Source organism: Trachurus trachurus, assembly GCF_905171665.1.
Source record: "Trachurus trachurus genome assembly, chromosome: 8".
NCBI lineage: Eukaryota > Metazoa > Chordata > Actinopteri > Carangiformes > Carangidae > Trachurus > Trachurus trachurus.
In genome coordinates, this window is record NC_139905.1 from 1,660,414 (window position 1) to 1,684,332 (window position 23,919).

A 23,919-nucleotide genomic window follows, 5' to 3' on the forward strand; every position below is an offset into this window, starting at 1 on the left:
GGATCAAAAACCAAAAGAATAAGACACAAAACAGGTTTCACTGTTTTAAAGACTTGTTATCTTCAAAGTTCAAAGTTCAAAGTTATCTATATTGTCCCTGTTGAAATTTATTTGCAGCCAGGAGTTCCAAAACACATAAAGACATCCAAGGTCCAATACCCATAAATACACATAAAACACACACAGAACAATCAACCTTTGTTAAGAACAACAGCACATAGCAACACATAGCAACACATAGTGGGCAGAGTAATTAATTTTCAAGTGCATTCAGAGACAAAGTCTTCTCTGGAAAAGTGTTAAAGTTTTACACTCAACACAAAATGAAACACAGTTTTCACATCGAGAGGTGAAATAAACAGAGGATTCAGAGCTCAGCTGTTGAATTTAATTTTCCCCTTAACTTTCCCCTTAACTGCTGAATCTGAAGCTAACGTCAGTGTTTCTGGTTTCTCTCTCAGACTGACTGAAGTCCTGAAGATGAGTGTTAATGTGGAGGAAGAGGAGGACGGACCAGAGTCTCCAGGACCCATCTCTCCGTATCAGAAGAGTGACCGGTCCAAAGGACATCCTCTAAACTTCAGACCTGGACCTGGACCCACCAGCTGGTCTGTAAAGAGTGACCGGTCCAATGAACAACCACTAAACTTCAGACCTGGACCTGGACCTGGACCCACCAGCTGGTCTGTAAAGAGTGACCGGTCCAATGAACCACCTCTAAACTTCAGACCTGGACTTGGACCTGGATTCACCAGCTGGTCGGTAAAGAGTTACCAGTCCCATGATCAACCTCTAAACTTCAGACCTGGACTTGGACCTTCAAAGTCACGGTAAGAGACGGTTTCTACTGTAAACTGAGCTGAAGATGATTCAGTCATTAGACTCATTTGAGGAAACAGAGAGAAACCAGGAACCAGATCCATCAGACTCTGAAGGTTCACAACCAGTTTAAAGCCCCCCCCTCCCTCTACCACCCACCTCCTGCAGTGAAACACAAACACTATAGAAAACAGAAAAAGCTCCTCAGCTCTGAGATAACGAGTCATGGTTAAAGTAGAGTAAATGTAAATTAGTAGGCTAACTATGTCTACTCCAAATACTTTACAGACACCAGCTGGTCTCAGATCAGTGAGGCCACATCCATGTTTGTCCTCAGTCCTCTCTCTTCTTTCTCCTCTCTTGAAGAAAAGACACATCAGTATTAATCAGTGTTTGTCCTCATCAACGTCTTTATGATTTAATGTAATTATCAGAGTGTTTTTGTTTTCATGTTTTATATCATTTAGTCTGGACAGAGAGAAGAGGAGTGGTGTCTCTGACGTCCTGAAGGATCATGGACAAAGACCCAGAACCAGAGGTGAGCTGCAGACAGCCAATCAGAGCAGCTGTGGACAAAGTGAGACTGAACATCTGTCTGCTGATGTGGTCATTTGTTGTTTTCTCCAGAGTCATTGTTCCATCACACAGCACTGACATTTAAGATGATGATTCAAACCTTCTCTTTGTTGTCTGTAGTTTTTCTGTAGCTGATGAAAATAATCTGATCAGATTGTCAGACTCTCTGTCTTCAGTCTGACTCTGTCTCTTCTCTCTCAGCAGATCGTGGTCTGCAGGAGGTTTTAGATCAACATAAGATCAGTCTGAGGAGCAGATGTGAACGAGTGACTGAAGGAACTGAGGGAACAGGAAGTGAAACCCTCCTCAACAGGATCTACACTGAGCTCTACATCACAGAGGGACAGAGTGAAGAGGTTAATACCCAACATGAGGTGAGACAGCTGGAGACAACGTCCAAGAAGAAGACCCTCCATGACACTCCAATCAAGTGCAACAACATCTTTAAAGACTTACCTGACCAACAGAGAGAGGACGTCTCTACGGTCTCACCTGTCCTACACAGACCCATCAGAGTGGTTCTGACCAACGGCGTCGCTGGCGTTGGAAAAACCTTCTCGGTGCAGAAGTTCACTCTGGACTGGGCCGAGGGCTTGGAGAACCAAGATGTCAGTCTGCTGGTTCTGCTTTCGTTCAGGGAGCTGAACCTGATCAGAGATCAGCGGTTGAGTCTTCTCAGGCTGCTCCATGATTTCCATCCAACATTACAGAAGGTCACAGCAGAGCAGCTGGCTGTCTGTAAACTTGTCTTCATCTTTGACGGCCTGGATGAAAGCCGACTGTCACTGGACTTCAACAACAGGGAGGTTGTGTCTGATGTCACACAGACGTCATCAGTCAACGTGCTGCTGACAAACCTCATCCAGGGGAATCTGCTTCCCTCGGCTCTGGTCTGGATCACCTCCAGACCTGCAGCAGCCAATCAGATCCCTCCTACATGTGTCGACAGGGTAACAGAGGTCCGAGGCTTCACTGACGCCCAGATAGAGGAGTACTTCAGGAGGAGGTCCAGTGATGAAGATCTGTCCAGAAGAATCATCTCACACATCAAGACGTCCAGGAGCCTCCACATCATGTGTCAAGTCCCAGTCTTCTGCTGGATCAGTGCTACAGTTCTGGAGCACATGTTGACCACAGACCAGAGAGGAGAGCTGCCCAAGACCACGACTGACCTGTTCTCACACTTCCTGCTGGTCCAGACAAAGAGGAAGAAGAACAAGTACGGTGAAGGACATGAGACGAGTCCACAGGAGCTGACGGAGGCCGACAGGGAAGTTCTTCTGAAGCTGGGGAGGCTGGCGTTTGAACAGCTGGAGGAAGGAAACATCATGTTCTACCAAGAAGACCTGAGGCAGTGTGGTCTGGATGTCACAGAGGCCTTGGTGAACTCAGGACTCTGTACTGAGATCTTCAAAAGAGAGAGTGTGATCTTCCAGAAAACAGTCTACTGCTTTGTTCATCTGAGTGTTCAGGAGTTTCTGGCTGCAGTCTACATGTTCCACTGTTTCACCAACAGGAACACACAGGTCCTCAAGAAGTTCCTGGGAGAAGACTACAAAGAGACAGAGACGAAACGAAAACAGAAGTCTTTGTCTGAGAAGATTCAGAATTCTTTTGGACTTAATGCAAGACCCCTGGTTAACTTCCTGCAGGGAGCCATGCAGAAATCCCTCCTCAGTAGAAACGGTCACCTGGACCTGTTTGTTCGCTTCCTTCATGGCCTCTCTCTGGAGTCCAACCAGAGGCTGTTAGGAGGTCTGCTGGGTCAGACAGACAACAGTCCAGGAACCATCCAGAGAACCATCAACAACCTGAAGGAGATGGAGAGTGATGGCAGTGTTGACAGTGATGACAGGAATGACAGAGATAAAATCTCTCCTGACAGAAGCATCAACATCTTCCACTGTCTGACGGAGATGAAGGACCAGTCAGTTCATCAGGAGATCCAACAGTTCCTGAAGTCAGAGAACAGATCAGAGAAGGAACTCTCTGAGATCCAGTGTTCAGCTCTGGCCTACATGCTGCAGATGTCAGAGCAGGTTCTGGATGAGTTGAACCTGAAGAAGTACAAGACATCAGATCAGGGACGACGGAGACTGATCCCAGCTGTGAGGAACTGCAGGAAGGCTGTGTGAGTCCAGACATAATCAATAACACACACACACACACACACACACACACACACACACACACACACACACACACACACACACACACACACACACACACAGTCTCAGGTCAGTTGTGTTTTTTCTCCAGATGTTTTAACACTCTGAGTTTTAAACTTGCAGATGTTTCAGTTTGAGCTTCAAGCTGAAGATTAAAGTCCAACAAAGATGGACATGGACAATGTGCAGGTCTGACAGAGTGATGAGGGTTAGGGCTGGGTATTGATCACTGATCACCTGAATCCATCTGATCTCTGATTCACTTTGATTCCTGATTCAACATCATGATTGTGTTTTAGATTTCAGTCCCAACTCCAGTTTGACTTGGACATGAATGAGACGCTCAGAGAACTGATGCTGTAAATTGTTGCATTATTAAAACCATGAATGTTGACATGATGAATGGAGCCAAAGCAGTTCCATTAATGCACTTTCTATTGAACATGAGCAACAGTGGAGTCGTCATGGCAACAGATAGCAGATGTAGCAGCAGCAGCAGCTCCACTGTGTGTCAACAGTCACAGCTGCTTCTTCACATCCTGCACATAGATCTGCTTCCATTCAGCTCCACACAGTTTCTACCTGACTGGACACTTGTTACCTTGGAGTCTAGAGGCTGCTGTGTGTGTGCTGCTAGTGTTGTGTGTTTGTGTGCGCTAACACACCTGTGCTTCACCTGCTGGTTCAGTTGTGGCTGGTTGTGAAGCCGAAGCAGCTGCAGCTCCAGTGTAACAGACTGACTGTGTCATGTTTGTGTGTCCATCATCAGCACAGACACACAAACTGTCAGAAGAGTGAAGGACGATCAAAGCAGCTTCTCTCTCTTTTTACTCATCAACCATCTCAGTCACTGTGCAGCCGCCAGCTCTCACACACTTTTAAGGTGGAATGTTTTCTTGTGTGCTGCTCAGTGACCCATGGAAATCAATCAGTCCACCTTAAATGTCACCATGACAACCTGGAGCGTGTCCTTAGTGTGGATTAGATCTGTGCAGGACACACACTTTAGTGGTCAGATCTTCTGACTAAAGATGTTTCTACATTTCACCTTGATTTTCTTTGACTTCATTTCATGTTTGGAGAAAATCAGTGTGTGTGAGCGTTGTTCAGGTGACACCTGCAGCTCTACACCTGAGCTCACCTGACCACATCTACCTGTGTCGGCCACAGGAGCCTGGATTAAACATCCATCTGGGCTTTGATGAATGGATGTTGGAGGATTCAAGAGGAGGTGGATCTGAATCTGAATGGATTTTTCCAGCCCAGCCCTGATGAGGATTATTGTTTCATGTCCAACACAAAGAGAGAAGATGAACTGAACCAGAGTGTGAAGAGCACATGTTGATCACATGATGACATGTTGTGTGTGTTTAGTACAAATTGTCTGATTTTACTCTCACACATTTTGTTTCTTCTCTAATCACAGACTTGGTGGTTATGGACTCTCAGAGCTTCACTATGAAGTCGTTGCCTCAGCTCTGAAGTCCAGCCCCTCCCACCTGACACACCTGGACCTGAGTGGGAACTACCTGGATGATTCATCAGTGAAGCTTCTGTGTGCTGGACTGGAGAGTTCAAACTGTAGACTGGAGACTCTGAGGTGAGTTCACTGACTGGAGCTGTTGTAGTTGTTTGAAGCTTCAGCTTCTCATTGGTTCATACATGTCAGGATTTGTGTGTGAGGATTTTTCTCAAGAAGCTGAAGAGAGAAAACAGTTGAGATGAGTCCAGAGAGAAGAAGGTGAGAGCAGTCGTAGTGTTTGTGATTCAGAGCAGCAGAGAACGAGCTCAGCTTCTACAACTGTTGTTTTCAACTCAGACACTTGTTGTTGAAGCAACGTGCAGCACTGATCTGAGAGCAGATGTTGAGTTGTGGTCAGAAACACAGCAGCTGGTGGATGTTGTGGAGCTGACAGAACCATGGGAGGAAGCATGAGAGGAAGCAGCTGAGATCCACAGAGCTGGCAGCAGAGGCAGAGGAGGCTGGAAAGCTGCGCTCCAGTGGAGGCTGGCTGTAGGGAGCTGTTGGCAGCTAAAGTCTGCTCCCTGGTAGCTCAACTGGCTGGGAGAGGCTGGAGTGTGAAGCAGGAAGTGAAGAGCACGGCACACACTGCAGCCACTTCCTGTCAATGACTGTGAATGCTGAGAATCAAGGTGAGACAGGTGAGAGCAGAGCTGCTAGTGTTGGTCTTGTTGCTGCTGACATGAAGCAGCTGCAGAGGCTCAGCTGGTTTGTTTGGAGGCTCACCAAGATGGGCTGAAGGTTGTTGCTTCATGTGGCGGCTCAGGCTCAGAGTGTTGACTCAGTGCTTGGCTGAGGGCAGGAGTCAGAAGCAGCTCAAAGTGGAAGCTGAGCTTCTTGAACGTGGGCTTGTGTGAGCTGTTGAACACAGTCAGTGTGTTAGCAGAGCAGAGCAGCAGCACAGAAGCTGAGTGATGAGCTGCTGTGGACGGGCTCGCCACAAACAACCTGCTGCACACACTTTCAAAACGCCCACGGAGAAAAGCTGACCACGTCGTTCTGAAGATTGTCACAACTTGATGTTGCTGTCAAACAGCCCTGAACTCTGGAGCCGTGTTTGTCGGCCATTGAAGCGGCGTATCGCTACGCACACGTGCACTATGACGCACACACTGTATGAGTGCAGATGAGCTGTTGGAGTGAGAAGGAGCTCAGTGACAGAGTCTCTGAGAAATGTGGCTGCACAACATGAGTTTTTCTGGATGGAGCCACAGCAGTGGAGCTGACAGGTGAAGAGGCGGAGTCACTGCGTCTGTGTTGAAGCAGCAGCAGCTTCTCATGAATATTAATGAGCTGTTTTCTCTCTGTCACTGTTTAACCTGCTTCCTGTTGCTTCAGCTGTTGGACTTTGATTTTCTAAACTTGTTCTTTCTGAAGCTTCTTCAGCTCTGAACAGATGATGAGACACTGAACGCTGTCAACAAGGAGCTTTGTCCTCAACTCACTGCTTTTATTCTTCATTCAGATTGGAGAACTGCAGTTTATCAGAGATCAGCTGTTCTTCTCTGGTCTCAGCTCTGAAGTCCAACCCCTCCCACCTGAGAGAACTGGAGCTGAGCTACAACAAGAACCTGCAGGATTCAGGAGTGAAGGATCTGAGTGGTTTTCTGGAGAGTCCAGACTGTAGACTGGAGACTCTGGGGTCAGTTCACTGACTGTTGTATCTGATCCACCTACAGTGGATTAAAGTGAATTTATAAAAATATACTTTCTTCTGAAAACATTAAATAGAAATAGATTATTTTCTGTGTTTCTATATTTAGATTTTAATGCATCTTGAGCAGGACATGTCCTCAAAACAAAAAACTCTTCTTCTAAATAATCTGTGACAAATGATGTAAAATGAGTCCAGAAACACAGAGTTGTATTAATTCCTCATTTGAGTCCAGATTTATTTTCCTCTTTATTCAGATTTTTATCAAAAATCAAAGTGACACCACTTGACACTGGGTTTCATCACGTCATTGACCCCTGTGCTGTTAGTTTGTTGATTTAACCCTGATACCAGTTGATCAATAAAGTTATTGATGATGATAATAATAACAGAGAAGAATAAAAATACAAAGTGACATGAAATAGTACAAATATAAATCTATCTAAAAGAATCAGAATCTCTAAAACAGAGAGTTCATTGACTTTGATTGAATTGATGAATGACATTTGAAATAGTGGTTGTTGAATCTTTGCAGTTGTTGTTGTGTGAGAATGATTCTTCAGTTTCAGCTCATTTCACTCAGTGGTCATGAATAATGTCTGTTCACTTCAGTTCAACCTTCACACACACTCGTATTTCTCTCAGTCAGACGACTCATGTTTTCTAGAAACTCTGGAGAAAATGTCCAGTATCAGCTCATCAACTCACTTCATCTCTATCACAACAATGTGCACAAGATCCTCACAACTCATGTTTGGACAAAGACACTGAAATTCACCTGTTGAAGAAAAAACTCTTCTCTCTGATCATCAATGAATTTATCTTCTTCTTTTATTCTTTATTCAGATTGGAGCGCTGCAGGTTGTCAGAGATCAGCTGTTCTTCTCTGGTCTCAGCTCTGAAGTCCAACCCCTCCTGCCTGAGAGAACTGGACCTGAGCTACAACAACCTGCAGGATTCAGACGTGAAGGATCTGGATGATCTTGTGAAGAGTCCAGACTGTAGACTGAAGACTGTGAGGTCAGTAGGGGGGCGGAGTCAGTCTGTGCTGCTTTCAGCACTATTGGACTAAAGTCAGTGAGACAATAACAGGGACAACAGTCAGCCAATCAGAGCAGAGAGAGAGACAACAGTCAGCCAATCAGAGCAGAGAGAGACAACAGTCAGCCAATCAGAGCAGAGAGAGAGACAACAGTCAGCCAATCAGAGCAGAGAGAGAGACAACAGTCAGCCAATCAGAGCAGAGAAGAGAGACGATCACTGATCCATCACCTCTGTCCTCTGCTTCTCTTCTCAGATGGATGCCTTCCCTCCCTCACTGACCTGAGAGCAGCTCCACTGTCTCTCACAGAGTCCAGTCCACCATCCTCCCTGTGTGTTCTGGACCTGACAGAGATCATCACTGTCTCTGGACTCATCTGATCCTCTACACACTCTCTGCTCCTCCTCCTCCTCCTCCTCCTCCTCCTCCTCTTCCTCTCTCCTCCTCCTCCTCCTCCCCCTCTTCTTCCTCCTCTCTCCTCCTGTTTCCTTCTTCATCCATTCTGGTTAATCAGCTCCATCTTGTGGTGAGGTGAAGAACTGCAGCTCATTTCCGTTTCCACATTATTCAGTGTTTCTAAACATGATGGAGGTTCAGATCATGTTGCTATGACAACAGTGAACACATTAATGTAAGCACCATGTTCGTAAACACTGTTTATTTTGTATAATGATCAATGATGTATATTATTTTATATGTAGTTTTTCTGGCTCTAATGTGACTCTGGTCTCTCAGGGAGCAGAGGAGAGAGAGGTGACAACAGCAAGAGCAAAACCCTGTTTACTCAACATGAAGCAACAAAAACACGTTTATCTAAACAATTAAAGGAACCAATAGATTTGTCATTGGTTTTCAAGTCATACATTTTGCTTTTGAGACGACAGTTTTTTGCTTCAGTGAGTTTTTTTTCTCTCTTAAATAAAGTTTTATTCTTTCTCAAGCTCTTGTTTCTGTTTGACGTTGAAGAGGTTTTGTTTGGATTGATTTGATACAAAAGTAATTCCATAGTTTTACAGCTGGAATTTACAAACCAGTTCAATCTGTGGTGATGGATCAATGAACCATGGATCAATGATTTACCAACTTTATCTTGAGGATTACATCACAGAAACCAAAGTGAGACAGAGACACAGAGACATTTGTGGTTAAAATAAAAAGATGTCGCTGCAGCTGAGGTCTGGACTGGTCTGGAGAAAGAATATCCAGATTCTGAGACCTCAGAACAACACAGGTGTGTGTGCAGGTACAAGAACCTTCTAACAGAAAAATCTATTTAAATAACTTTGGACCAACAAGTTACAAAATGACAAAAATATTTTATTATCATAAATGACAACGTGTGTGTGTGTGTGTGTTCAGAAGCTGAGTGAAAACGCTCTGTACGACAGGTTAGTGAAGACGTCGATGTGGTCGCTGCTGCCTCCGACCGTCAGCACCTGCACACACACACACACACGTTAAAGCTCAGAGTCCAAAACATCAGTATTTATTTGTAGCAGCATGAAACAGACTGATCAATAATAATAATAATTAGAGCTGCAACAATAAATCGAACAATAACCGATTATTAAATTAATCGTCAACTATTCTAATAAAAAAATAAAATGATAATCTAATAATCAGTTTGAGTCGTTTCTTAAGAAAAAAAGTCCAGCTTCTTAAATGTGAATATTTCTGGTTTCTTTGTTCCTTTATAACAATAAACTGAGACAAAACAAGACATTTGAGGACGTCGTCTTGTATGTATAAATATTTTTCAACATTTTTTAACATTTTATTGACCAAACAACTAATCAATTAATCGTTTAAATAATGGACAGATTAATCAATAATAAAAGTAACCGTTAGTTGCAGCCCTGATAATATTATTAATAATAACAATAATATTATTAGTAATATTAATAATGATGGTGTTTGTGACCAGGACCAGAGGCCGTGCTGCGTTCAGGGACTCACCCGGTGCTCGGTGCTGTTGGTGTTGAGCTGCAGCGTGTTGAGGCTCTGAGAGGAGCAGGGGATCTGAGCCTTGACCTCACCCCCCCTGAACTGAGGCCGCACACACATCTGTAAAAAAACGCACACACACACACACACACACACACACACACACACACACACACACACACACACACACACACACACACACACACACACACACACACACACACACACAGGTGAAAACAGGCAAGTCATCCATTCTGATTAATCAGCTCCATCTTGTGGTGTGATGAAGAATTGCAGCTCATTTCCACATTATTCAGTTTTTCTAAACATGATGGAGGTTCAAGGACACTGAAAAAATGCGCAGAGCAGCAACGACAACACAATTAAAGTTCAAATGCAACCGAAAATTAAACCCGTCACTGGAAGAGCTGAGAGCGCCGACATCGTGGTCTTCAGACGTAAAGACTGGAAAGGAGACAAAGTCAGAGCCTGTCAATGCAAGCAGTGGTGTAGCCAGTGCAAAAGCAACGCACACCAAGAACGGAAACAGCGGCGGGAAGACGAGGATGTGCGAGCAGCAACAAGTATGTGTTTGAGATGAGCAACAGAGCCTGACAGTCAACGTTTCAAAGTTCAAGAATGTCTAGGACTCTTCCCAGGCAGAGACACACTGAGTGGACTTGGCTTATGACAGTGCACTGGAGTTGCAGAGCACAGAGTAGATGCAGAGGTTTGCTCCAACGACAGTAAACAGCACCACAACGCAACACTAAGACAGACTTTGCAGGCTACATCCCATCATACCCGCAGCACGTCTTTTCTGTTTAAGCTGCTGCTGCCTCCGGATGGTACAAGATGGTACAAAACTCAACATTCACGACTCAGTAACCGACTATATCAGTGTAGTGAGGGAGTGTTTTGTCTCCCTGTGAGCTTCCCAGAGAGTTTTCTGGGAGAATGAATGACTGATGATGTTCATCTGTAAGAGACAGAGATGGGGACTCGAGGTTGCGTTTTCTTCATATTGCATTGCAATATCCTGTTTAAAGTGATCATATAATAAACAACTAATCAATAGGCTACTGTATAGATAAAGGAGTGATAATAACCTACAGTAAATGCTTTGAATCTCTTAGATATAGCTGTGCAGTATCCTTAGTAGACTGGATAGCAGCAGATGATAAAGGGTCATTACAACCAGAAGAGACAGGAGACTTTTATTTTTTAGAGACTTGAGACTTGACTTGGACTCGTGACCAAAGATTTGAGACTTGATGAAGTCTCACCCCTCAAAGACTTGAGACTTGACTCGGACTTGCAAAAAAAGACTTGAACATCTCTGGTATGAGAAGTAATCACACTCACCTGTATCAGTGGATGGGGAGGAGGAGGCTGGACGGCGTCGGAGACAGACAGGAAATGTTGTGTGTCTGCAGCTGTTGGTGAGACGGTGGCCGTGGTGCCGTGGCGGCTCGGTGCTGTTCACGACTTTTAGTGTCAGCGGCAGAGAAGACGGTTAAATAGGGGAGCTGTGTCACATCATCTGTTAGGAGGGGGGCTCTACACCTCCTTTAGGTAGCGAGGGACCGACGGAGAAGTGAGTGGCTTGAACGCTGAGCCAGCCAGGTTAGGTTGACACGGCACAGGAAGACACAACACGACAACACGTGGTAATGTTTGGGCTGCTGCAGCCGTGCACGTCAGCAGTGGGACATCGCCGGGAAAAAAAAAGACAGAGAGAGAGAGAGAATGAGTGTTGCCTCGAAAGAAAATATGAAGGAGAACTCGGACGACTGACCGCAAAACCAAGGAGACACTTGTGTTTTCAAATGTTCAAATTTTTATATGGACGGTGTTTCCATTCTACATGACTTTTTTTGTTGTTGTATTAAACAATTGAAAAACTTCACAAACGGCTACTTGTTTGATCAAAAAATAAATAAAGTTGCAACATCCATCTTACATATAATAATTATTTTCATAGGCCTATATCCTATGTGCAGAGGCTGTCACATGTGCACATGTTAATGATTCCTAACAATAATTATTAACAGTGATTTACCATGGTTTGAAACGCAGGGACATCAAATTAAAATGCATCTGCACAAAATAATCTATGTTCATTAGCCTATATGTTCATCATTACATCTGTCATGTTCAATTTTTGACGGAAAATAAATATCTAAATCAGAAATAACCTTCTGATATCTTCAAATCTCACTTGTGAGTATGAGGGAACATTTAGACTTGACAAAAATAGTGACTTGAGTTATATTGTGATAAATATCGATATGGACTGATATGTAAAAAATGATTGTGGCAGGTGTTTCTGTGTTTCTGTGGTAGAAGTGGTTCTGAGCTGCCTCCAGAGTGGACTGGTCTGTATTGATGTGTGTTTTGTCACTGAGTTCCCTCTGTGTGCAGTGTAAAGGTTGCTGTGCATTTAGTATTGTGTGCAGTGTGTCTGTGTAAATCTCTCCTTCATTTGTGGTGCTGTGTGTTGCAGGGTTGTGCAGCAGCTGCCTGGCCCTCTGTGGGGCTGGTTGCAGTTTCAGATCTCACAAGTATTTCTTCATGAATGACTCACTATAATAAAGACTTGTTTTTGTTGTACACCTACCTGTGTCTGTGGTGGATCCTCTTTCACAGGACCAGACCAGGTTAACAAAGGTGCTGGGAACTTTCCACTACCTTTAAAATCCTAAGACAAAATGTATTACATCATCAACACACAGTAAATGATGAATGTAAAGTGTAACCATTCTTGACAAAGAGGAGGAATACATAAGTGTTACCTAGTTTGCTGTCTCCTTGCTGAAAGCCAGTGGTTCAGTATCTCTCTGGGCTTGGCTCGTCATCCAGTACTGGAACATCTTCTCTTTCTGGAAACTGTTGAAATCTTCACAAATCTCTGGATCACTCTAGGTCGGCTCCACCATCTCAGCAGGGTGGCACTTTGAAAAGTATTCACTCTGGGACCTGAGACAAGGTCAAGATACAATTACTTGATGCTAAGTTGTGAGCAATTCAACATTTTTACTACATTTCAGTTGCAGGTCAAATACATAAGGGAGATCTCAAAAATTAACTCACCGGTGCACCTTTAAATATACGGTTAAACTCTAATGAATTACAAAGACTATGAATCTTCAGATCATCATTTAACTTTTATTAGCTACAGAAATACCAGCATTAACAGTAAATATTTGATATGAACCCGTGTTAACCCACAGCCAGCTGCAGTACTTTACACAAAGTATTTCAGAACACATTGAATAACAGTTTCTTTTACACAGCATGTAGTCAGAAAATGTCTGCTGCTCAGCAGTATTTACTAAGATATTCTCACTCACCACTTCAAAGCCATTAACACTGTTAGGCTAACCCAATAGGATTTAACTTGAAGTAATTAGCATCACAGCGAGTGGATTGTATTAGCACTAGCATGGACCGACACAGTTTACAACGGCAACAATTATCATCCTGGTTAACGGAAACATGAGTCAGCTGACTACATATTAAAACTCACCTGTCCTCACCTGACCAGCTGCTCTTCACTCAGGAAGTGGATGAAGCATTTCACTGGCTACCGTGCACCTCCACTTGACTCTGCTGTTTGACCCACTTTATCATTTTTAAATGTGTGTGTTTGTTTTAAGTGCTTTTATGTAAAATATGAAACTATTTATTTCAAGTGCATTTTTAAACATGAATTTAAATTTCGAGCTCTACTGAAGTGAATGCATAACTGTTTAATTGCTGTGGGCTACAAATGACCAGAGACAAACCTGTCCCACAGTGTGAAGTGTGTGTTCAGGATGTTAGAGCCAAAGCAGCTCTAGAACTGGTTCATCAAGACAGAGTGGGACATTTGTGGAGATAAATTATTTACATTTAACTCATAATGTATTAATATAACTGCATTTCATCATATGTTTTTCGAGGAAAGAATATTTATGTGTGTATGATATGGTTTGTTGACCTAGAGGTGATGGAGTTCTCTTGTTTGGACACTAGGGGGCAGAATTAGAGCAGGGATTGTGGTGGGGCATGTCTGGATGGGTTTTCCTCATCGCCATGGAAGACTCAGTTCAAGCAGCCTCGTCTCTCTGTGTCACTGTTTCTTTCCTGTGTTTTTCAGGTGAGTGTTGTCTCAAACCCCAAAGGAATTACTGAAACTTCTTAGTTCAACTTTAGAGAAGTGTGAGTGCCTACATGTTGTACATTTGTGTGTGTGAATGTTGAATGAGAGCGGCTGTGACTGCTGTTTATTTTATTGCATAAAGCACTTTGAGCTGCTTCCTTTTGTATGAAAAGTGCTTTATGAATAAAGGTTTGTTTTTGTTGATAGTGTCTGTATGTTAACTGGATTGAACTTTATTTGGAGATAATGAATGTGTTGGGAGAGACAGAGGAAATGTTGTGTGTCTGCAGCTGTTGGTGAGACGGTTGCCGTGGTGCTGGGGCGGGTTGGTGCTATTCACAACCTTCAGTATCGCTGACAGAGAAGACGGTTAAAGAGGAACTATGCAAGATTTGTTTTTTGTTTTTTACCTTAACTATGCTACATACAACGCATAACAAACTGCTACGTTGATCTGTTGCTGTTTTTCTGTGCTCATGCTGTTATTATAAATGTTTGTGCAGACAGTTGATGGTTGGTGATGCCCATGTTTTTGTGAAATCAACCTTTAACACTCACAGAACCTCTAAGCCCAGGGGTGTGGAATCATTTTAAATGAGTGTGTTTATTTAAGGTTTTTTTATGTAAAATATGAAACTATTTATGTCAAGTGTGTTTTTTAGACATGAGTTAAAATGATGAGTTCCACTGAATGCATAACTGTTTAATTGCTCTGGGCTACAAATGACCTGAGACAAACCTGTTCTATGGTGTGAGCAGATAAATTAATTACATTTAACTCATAATGTATTAATGTAACTGCATTTTATCATATTTATGGAGGAAAGAATATTTATGTCTGTATGATCTGGTTTGTTGACCTGGAGCTGATTCCAGTAGGAGGAGTTCTCTTGTTTGGACACTAGGGGGCAGAATTAGAGCAGGGATTGTGGTGGGGCATGTGCCTACGTTTACATGGAGAACATTTGTGTGTGTGTGTGAGTAACTGTGAATGTTGAATGACAGAGGATGTTGACTGTTGTTTATTTTATTGCATAAAGCACTTTGAGCTGCTTCCTTTTGTATGAAAAGTGCTCTATGAATAAAGGTTTGTTTTTGTTGATAAAATGTGACGCTGTGTCTCCAGTGTTGTCTGTGGGAGTTTGTGTGATGTGTGTGTGTTGTGGGTCCATGACTTGTATTGTTGTGAAATTGTTGTTAACAACTGAACCTAAGTTATGAAAAGTTAATTCATAAGTTCAGGGGCCTCATTTATCATTGTGGATACACCTTTTTTTACGCCATTTTCCCCTCGTTTTGTGCGTACGCACTTTTCTCCGCCAAATTTGGGATCTATCAAGCCAAAACCTGACGGGGAAAAGTGCGGACATTTACACCCATTTTGACCCTGGCGTACGCCTTTTTTGAGGAACAGGAGGAATTGGCGACACCGTTGCTGAGTCAGAGAACTGCAGTGTGAGAGGGAGAGAGGAGCGGAGTACATTTAGAAGAGCACAGTAGGATTTTTTGAAGTAGGCTAATTGTGGTAGTGGTGGACCGTTGATGCTGGCAATCCAACCCGCTCTATAATAACACTAGGCTCTATGTTAATTAATAAACAGAGCGGATTGAGGATTTTGCTTTTTTGATTAGGCTATAGGCTATCTATGTGACGTCCGACAAGGATCAAACCATCCAAGTTTAAAAACACATCGGCAGCAGCGCCCACTGATCTGCAGCTACTGAGACTGTTATTATTCTGTCACCTGAGTTAACGAGGTGCACGTGTGTTTGGAGCTGACGAGAGGAGAGAATAAAGAGTGAGACAACGCGGCCCTGAAGAGGAACTGTGAAGGACTCAGCTGTAAAAATGACCTAAACCGAGTCCAGTAGAGCTGTAACTGTGTAGTGGAAAGGCGGCAAAGTAATGGTAACTATCGTCCTGCGCCCTACATTATTTTAACATCTAGGTAAAAAAAAAAAAAAAAAAATTCTGGGATAAAGGGGCAGATTACGTAAGATTCTTCTTCTTTCTGCTCCCTTTTGTTGAGATTTGGGAGGTTTTTGTTTTTATTGTAGCTTATTAAAATGCAAGATCATTTTTCTGACTGATTTATTGCCCGTGTATCTGCTTTCGGAGAAGCGGAGAAGTTCCGCTTCTTTCCCGTCCTCCGCCCGTTGTCTCCGTTGTCACTTTGTTGTCACAAAAGTTGCTGCGCCACAGAGAGCACATGGCTAATTAAATATGCACGTGCTGACCATATATAGTTGTATATAGGCGTTCCGGGGGCGGAGTAAGAGGTGTGTTCACGTGTGCACCATTCTTGGGTCCGGTGTGATTTATTGCGGAGAGTTGTGCGTAAGCACAGTTTGATTGATCTGAAAAAGGTGTAAATATTTCGGGTGTACGCCATTTTCGTCTTTTCGCCGTACGCAAATATTTAGTAGCAGTTTTACACCCTCTTTGATAAATGAGGCCCCTGGAGTGTTAAAGCAGATATCAGCTTCACGGCCGTTTCGGCTAATGCTGCGTTCAAGGCAGGCTTTTGAAACCGTAAGTTACAGCTTCAAGTCACAACTACGACTTGGTAGCGTTCCAGGTAACCCGTAGCTCGTGTTTTTACCATCCTGTTGTCTGTGAAAGTTCCCTATAACGGCCACTCGTAACTTCCGACCCGTGAACTCGTACCAGATCGAACTGGTATGACTTCACAGGAAGGAAAAACACAAAGTACGAGTTTCTTTGAACGCACCATGAGTTAGCAGCCCCCGCCCTTGTCAGGCATCAATTGGTCCTCGTGCTACGTCACCACATTCACGCGCATCCCTTGGCTGCACACACAGCCCTTCATGCCGTTCTCTCTCCTCATTGGATAACACTTGTATCCCACAAGGAAAATTTTCTCCTTGGGTTACAGCAGAGCAGAGTGACGGAGAGACTCGTGTTTAGGCTGAAATACTTCATGTAAGTGATTGCTGACGGAAAATAGGACTATTTAGGACTTATATTAACAAAAACATTCCACTGATATCTGCTTTAATTAATGAGCTGAAGAGTTTATTACCAGGCTGTTGCCACTGATAAGAATGTGGTCTTTGTTAACTTGGTTAAATAAGGTTGATGATTCTGCACAAATATCACTGTAATATGATTTATAGTGTCTGTATGTTCATTGGATTGGAACTTTATTTGGAGATAATGAATGTGTTGGTGTAAATGAGTCATAAGAAGAATAAAAATGTCTACAGATGTGACAAATCCAAGGCCCAGGCCAGCACACAGGAGTGATGTAGCTGGTGCAACTACCTGAAGCTGCTGACAGACACCAACACTCACCTGTAGCAGACTGCAACCCACTGGCACCACTCACCTCACAGGAAACAGGACGTTGTTGGAGACCATCTCAGGATTTTATTCTGCACACAACAGTAGGAGCACATTAGCTGCATCGACAATGTTTTTATGTTTTATCTCATTAATCACATTCATTTTTAACAGTTCAAACAGAATGTTCACTAATTAATAAGATATATACAGATGCATCTCAATAAATTAGAACATCATGGAAAAGTTTTTATGTCAGTAATTCAATTCAAAAAGTGAAGCTAACACATTATATAGATCCATTATTATGGCTTAATGAAGACATAAAATTCAGTTTCTAAAAAAAAAAAATATTACAAAAGACCAATTAAAAGAAGAAGCATTTTTAATACAGAAATTGTGTCCTTGTGAAAAGTTAGTCCATCTATATGCACTCAATACTTGGTTTTGTTTATTTGACTTGAACTACTGTAAACGGACTTTTCCATGATATTCTGATTTATTGAGATGCAGCTGTAGTTTCCAATTTCAGACAGAAGGTTCACTAATCAATGAGATTTATACAGGTGTATCTCAATACATTAGAATATCATGGAAAAGTTAATTTATGTCAGTAATTCAATTCAAAAAGTGAAGCTAACACTTTATATAGATCCATTATGGCTTACGTTTTATGAAGACATAAAATTCAGTTTCTAAAAACAAAATTAATATTACAAAAGATTTATTTAAAAAAAAAAAGAAGAAGAAGCTTTTTTAATACAGAAATATTGTCATTGTGAAAAGTTAGTCCATCTATATGCACTCAATACTTGGTTGTGGTTGTTTGACTTGAACTACTGTAAATGGACTTTTCCATGATATTCAGATTTATTGAGATGCAGCTGTAGTTTCCAGTTTCAAACTGAATGTTCACTAATCAATCAGATATTTCTGTAGACATGAGATCGTATAGTGGCAGTTTCAGTTGGATCCACAGCAGATGAACTTTAAACACACAGAACAAAGCCACAACACAAACACATGTATGCTAATGAGATGAGATCGTTAAATCCTGGTCTCACCGTGAACAAAGAAAAACAACACACAGTCACACACACTTTAAACATGGCCGCCACCTCATCACTCAGTGTGTGTGTGTGATATTCATGGTAAGTAAGGACTTTAAGAGCATATTATCTACAAATAACGGAGAGAGTTTCACCGTGTGTCTCGGCTCTTCCAGCAGCAGCAACGTTTTGGCGCGTTTTGGGGGGTGCACCGCTAATTAACGCCCCACCTGCAACCAGGGGCGCCGCTAGGGATTTTGGGCCCCATGAAAAGAATCTTTACAGGGCCCCCAACACAGCGGCAACATTTTTTGATGCTATTTTACATACAATTATGCATTTTAATTGTATTTTTGACTATATCATTACCATATTTGTGAAAGAAGAACAACATGACAGTTGACATGTATAGAATTCATTTCGATTAATTTATTTGCTGCAACACTGATTCTTAAATAGGAAATAAACAATGATCAGTAAAATCTGCTGGCCAGAAATCAGGGTCATCAGTCAGATTATCTTCTTCCCTTTCAAATACCTCAACATCAGCTTGTTTTTCTTCCTGCCTCTCTGTTGTCTTCCTGACTCTTTCTGTACACTCATTCAGTCCATCCTCCTCTGAATTACTTTCAACATCTTCGTCCTCACTCTCTGTCGCCTGTGTTTCTGCGCTCTCACTTTCATCTGTACCATCTTCCATCTCTTCCTCCACATTCCTCCCTGACAAACCAGAAGAGGGTCCTGGACCTGGCTCTGTAGAGTGTACATGACACACATTAATTATATAGTATTTCCTATAATATAACTAATAGCATAGTCACCAACATGTAAACTTCTCAGATTGGACTGAGAGCAGTCACCCCAGTCTGCTGCACACACCACAGATTTTCTCCTCTGTTCTTACTGCACGTGTTCTATTTAATTTTTTTAAAGGGTTTATGCTTTTTGAACCATTAAAATTGTTCAAAATGATTTTTATTTCATTCATTTTAATTAATCTTTCCCAGCTTTGTATTGTTTAGAGACTGTAGTAAAATGTATTATTATTATTATTATTATTATTATTATTATTATTATTATTATTATTATTATTATTATTATTATTATTTCAACACACACAGCTGCTCAGCTCCTTCCTCATGTGGGGGCACTGGGGCTGGTTCTGGGGCAGGGGAAGTTGTGGGCTGACAGACAGCTGCTGCAGCTGCTGGTGCACTTGACTCTGTTCAGAATGAGGCATCATTTTGACAGAGGGGAGGTCAACTAATTGAATAAGAACAGCTTGATAAATGTTTGACTGGATTGATTATTTAACTAAAATAACAGTGAAATATAAAGATCCAGAGTTTTCTTGAGCTAACATGGTGAGAAAAGTGAGCTAGCTTATAGACCACAGACAGGGACAAAGTTAATATTCCATAACTATCCACTAACAAACCCACCTTTTTTGGGAATACTGGGTGACATAATAGCCGTGTTTCCACTGCAGGAGTTCCTGGTAAAGGGAGGGGGTAGGAACTTCTACAGGAACCGTCCTCTCACTCGGCCCTCTCAGTGGTCGTGTTTCCACTGCAGAGTCGGACCCCGCGACGACGTCATGAGTTTCGATCAGTTTCGACCGTGACGTCATCCAGGCAGGTCACAAGCACATGCACAAAAATCATAACAACAACGGAGAAGGATGGAAGGAGCTGAGGCGGTAGGCGCGTTTCTGGTTCGTGTGTTTGTGCACATGGCGGCTGATTGTAATCCTGCTTGAGTTTTTTTTTTTTTTTTTTTTTTTTACTTTTCAAGGCATTGTTTTGTGGCGTGATGGATCCCCAGTGTGTCGAGGTGCGCTGATATTTTCATTTCGCCGCGATGACTCAAACCCCCTCTGAATCTCCTCGGTGCTGTAGACTACAATCAGTGCCTGCACCTCACCGTCGGTCCATTTGTGTACATCTTCCTGCTGTTTTCTTGTTGTTTACAGCGGTGTCTGCTAGGCTAATGCTCCCCTTCTGCTCCCCCTTTTAAAAATGCTGGTTGTTTTGGTGCTTTCTGGTAGCGTCAGAGCCTAGCTGCTCTAGCTTTAACCAATCAGTGCCGGGTTAACCTCGAGCCCCACCCAGGAGCCTTTCAGGGCCGAACGAAGTACCTACCCTGGAGTAGGTACTCCGTTGGCCCCCGTAAAAGTTCCTGTAAATGGCCCTGTGGGGGAGGTTCCTGCAGTGGAAACACGCACCAACGGGGCTGGCCCCGTAATATTACCCCGAAGTTCCTGCAGTGGAAACGCGCCTATTGTCGACCCTTCAACTCCTTCTCTCTTAATTTCTTTTCTTTTCGTTTTTGGCTGCCTGATTTTTGAGGCATAGGCCTACTGCCGTCTCTGCCTCCTTGCTGCTGTGGCGCTGTCTGTGACAAACCGCCGGTGCGCTACCTGCAGCTGATCCAGCCGGACTGAACCATTTTACAGAAATAGAGGGGGGAAAGGGGGGGCCCTGCAGGCGTTGATGTTTCCAAAACAAATAAAGTTATTGTTACCAGGACATTGAAAATAAAATATTTGTGATTATATGTTAGTTAATAACTTAGCGTCATATTATTTTTTCTGTATTATCATTTCATCATCATTAGGGGCCTCTTTGGGCCCCCCTCCATCATGGGCCCCTAGAATCTGTCTCCTTTACCCCCCCTTTTCGGCGCCCCTGCCTGCAACAACAGCTGGAACCAGGAACCATCGTTCTCTGAACCAAACTGCTGCAGCAACAACAGTTTAGCTGGTTAACATATTTACCACTGGTCTGAATAATATGTGGAGTGGGTTTTAGTTTTAGCTGAAGTTCACATAGATAATATCAACTTAAAAACACATTAAATCTAAATACTGACTCAGCTACACACCACCTATGGTTTATGGAGATAACCAAGGAACAGGAGCATTAGCTAAGAAGCTTTGTTGTTGTTGTTTTGTTTCTTCCTTCTCTCTCTCGTTCACTTCTTTCTCTCTCTTTTTTGTCGTTTGTTTAACTATTGTTATTACTGTTAATTTATTATTGTTAATATTACTATTATCTCCTTTTTACTTGTTTTCTTCTCTCACACATGAAACCTCTCATCACTTTATTAGCCTACTTCTATTACTCGCTATGTTTATCAATATTACCCTTTTATTATTATGTATTTATATGTATTATTTTTATTACCATTATTTATCATTATTGTTACTGATGTATTTTTCTTTTTCTCTTTGGTACTACTGGTGTTATTGCTGTTGCATGATCTCGTCTTTAAGTTCCATGTTCGTTTTGTTTGTCTTTTATTCTTGTTAACACCACATGTGTCTTGTGTTGTTTGTCTTTACACAATAAAAAAGAAGAAGCTGTGAGTCGACAGAGATGTGAACACGTTGATATTAAAGATCATTTTCTGAGGTCGACTGATCACGAAGGAAAAATAAAGTTTGGAGTATTGTTCAACAGTCAAGATGGCAGCAGATGTGAAGACAAAACCTGCAACAGAGTTAAAGTTGAGAAGTTTGTAAAGTTTGTGTTTGGAGAGTCACAGATAAGATCAGGTTACATGATGTAAGTTGAAGGTAGAAAAGCTTATTGTTAAGAGACATTCTTTTATTTGGTGTAGCTACTCTGGTTATTATTCACACACATAAGACTGTGTAGTAATGTGAGTCATAAGTGTAAAGGTCAGAAGCTCATGTTATGTCATCACGTTCTGTTTAAGCAACGCCCAGCGTGTGTTGTTTTTCTATTCTGACAAAAGAAATGACAAAGGCAGACACTTCAGAAACCATTCAAAATCATCATTGTCAGGCCATCGTTGTAAATAGGAACTCGTTCTGAATGATTCTGCCTGGTTAAATAAAGGCTAAATGCAAAAAAAAATCTTGGTCAAATTTAAAAAAAGAGAAAAAATAAAGCTGATGAGAAATGTTTTACCTGTGACATGTTTGGATACGTCATAGAAAATAAATGTGTAAATAACAAGGTGATTCGTTCTGTGCTGTGACTCCCTCAGGTGAGCTGGCTGCCTGGCTCCGCCCCAGACTGAGGTGTGGATATGAGACAGGTGAGGAGGAGGAGCGAGAGAAAGTGAAAGTATTTAGTTCAGACGCCATTTTAAGAAGAAGGAGTAAGAGCTGCAGCAGGTGAGTGTTAAAACAACATTATTATTATTCATTCATCGTTAAGTCTCAGTCCCTGTGAAGTGTGAAGGGAAGAAGAGTCAGAGTAGTTTTACACTAGTCCGCCATTGTTGTTGTTGTTGTTCTTTCTACATGACGTCTAGCGCTGTGAAGGTCACAGAGAGGTGAGGCTATGACGTCATCCTTTCACTAAAGATCCGTTAAGTTTTTTCTGAGGCAACATTTGTGTGTGTGTGTGTGTCAGCCAGTGTTAACATGCAGTTAAGGGGAAAGTTAAAGGAACTTAAGTCAGACAGCTGAGCTCTGAATCCTCTGTTTATTTCACCTCTTAATGTGAAAACTGTGTGTTTGACCTTCAAAATAAAAGTTTAACACTGACCCAGAGAAGATAAAGAGTCTGAAACACAGTTGATCCACATCAGACCAGGTTCTGATCAAAAACCAAAGGAATAAGACACAAAACAGGTTTCACTGTTTCCAGACTCGTTATCTTCAAAGTTCAAAGTTCAGAGTTATATATATTATATTGTCCCTGTTGTAACTGATTTGCAGCCAGGAGGTCCAAAACACATAAAGACATCCAAGGTCCAATACCCATAAATGCACATAAAACACACACAGAACAATCAACCTTTGTTAAGAACAACAGCACATATAGCAACACATAGTGGGCAGAGTAATTAATTTTCAAGTGCATTCAGAGACAAAGTCTTCTCTGGAAAAGTTTTACACTCAACACAAAATGAAACACAGTTTTCACATTAAGAGGTGAAATAAACAGAGGATTCAGAGCTCAGATGTTGAATTTAATTTCCCCTTAACTTTCCCCTTAACTGCTGAATCTGAAGCTAAGGTCAGTGTTGTTCTGTGTTTCTGGTTTCCCTCTCAGACTGACTGAAGTCCTGAAGATGAGTGTTAATGTGGAGGAAGAGGAGGACGGACCAGAGTCTCCAGGACCCACCTGTCCATCTCTGAAGAGTGACTGGTCCAAAGGAGATCCTCCAGAATTAAGTCCTGAACCTGGACCTGGACCCTCCTGCTGGTCTGTGAAGAGTGACCGGTCCAAAGAAGTCGGTCCAGTCTTCAGTCCTGAACCTGATCCTGGACCTGGACCTTCAGACTCCCGGTAAGAGACCTGCTCCAGCCTCTTTACCAGTGTTGAGTGTGTTGAGGTCCTGCAGCTCATAGTGACTGTGAGTCAACAGGAACTGGTTCTTGTGGTTGATCAGTGTCTTCATACTAACTGCTCAGGTCTCTTCATGTTTCTTGTGAACTGATCTGATGAAAGAACATCTGGACTTGTTCCTCCTCCATGTTCTTCCTGCAGCTGATCAACATGAACTTTAAAGACGTGGCTGATTCCAGGTGGTTTGGTGAACGTTGATGAGCTGGTTTCTAACAGAGTTTACAGCAGTTTGCAGGATCATTTTACAGCCTGAATGATGAGTTTCACATGTCAGAGCTTCACTGTAGACACTGTCTGAGCAGCAGCATCTGGATTTGTTCACAGAGATGATGTCTAATGAGTCAGGAAACAAGATTCTTCAGTGAAGGGA

At 42.4% G+C, this 23,919-nt stretch overlaps 2 protein-coding genes across 2 annotated transcripts in view; both read left to right on the top strand.

Annotated features, from left to right (window-relative positions):
* The window catches only part of LOC310989777 (NLR family CARD domain-containing protein 3-like), a gene marked incomplete at its 3' end in the record, with an annotated part of 219,808 nt that overhangs the window by 93,731 nt on the left and 102,158 nt on the right, over positions 1–23,919 (top strand). The window contains exons 3-4 of the mRNA XM_083976925.1: positions 22,237–22,366; positions 23,253–23,489. Of these exons, the coding sequence (XP_083833051.1) occupies positions 23,272–23,489 (218 nt within the window). The 5' untranslated portion in view covers positions 22,237–22,366; positions 23,253–23,271. The remainder of the gene's footprint in view (positions 1–22,236; positions 22,367–23,252; positions 23,490–23,919) is intronic.
* LOC310989776 (uncharacterized protein) lies at positions 466–8,161 on the top strand (the record flags this gene model as incomplete). The annotated part of the gene is made up of 7 exons (XM_083976924.1): positions 466–830; positions 1,296–1,357; positions 1,600–1,955; positions 2,595–3,526; positions 4,990–5,163; positions 7,586–7,740; positions 8,037–8,161. Exons 1-7 carry the CDS (start codon positions 481–483, stop codon positions 8,159–8,161), a joined length of 2,154 nt encoding a protein of 717 aa, XP_083833050.1. The 5' UTR covers positions 466–480.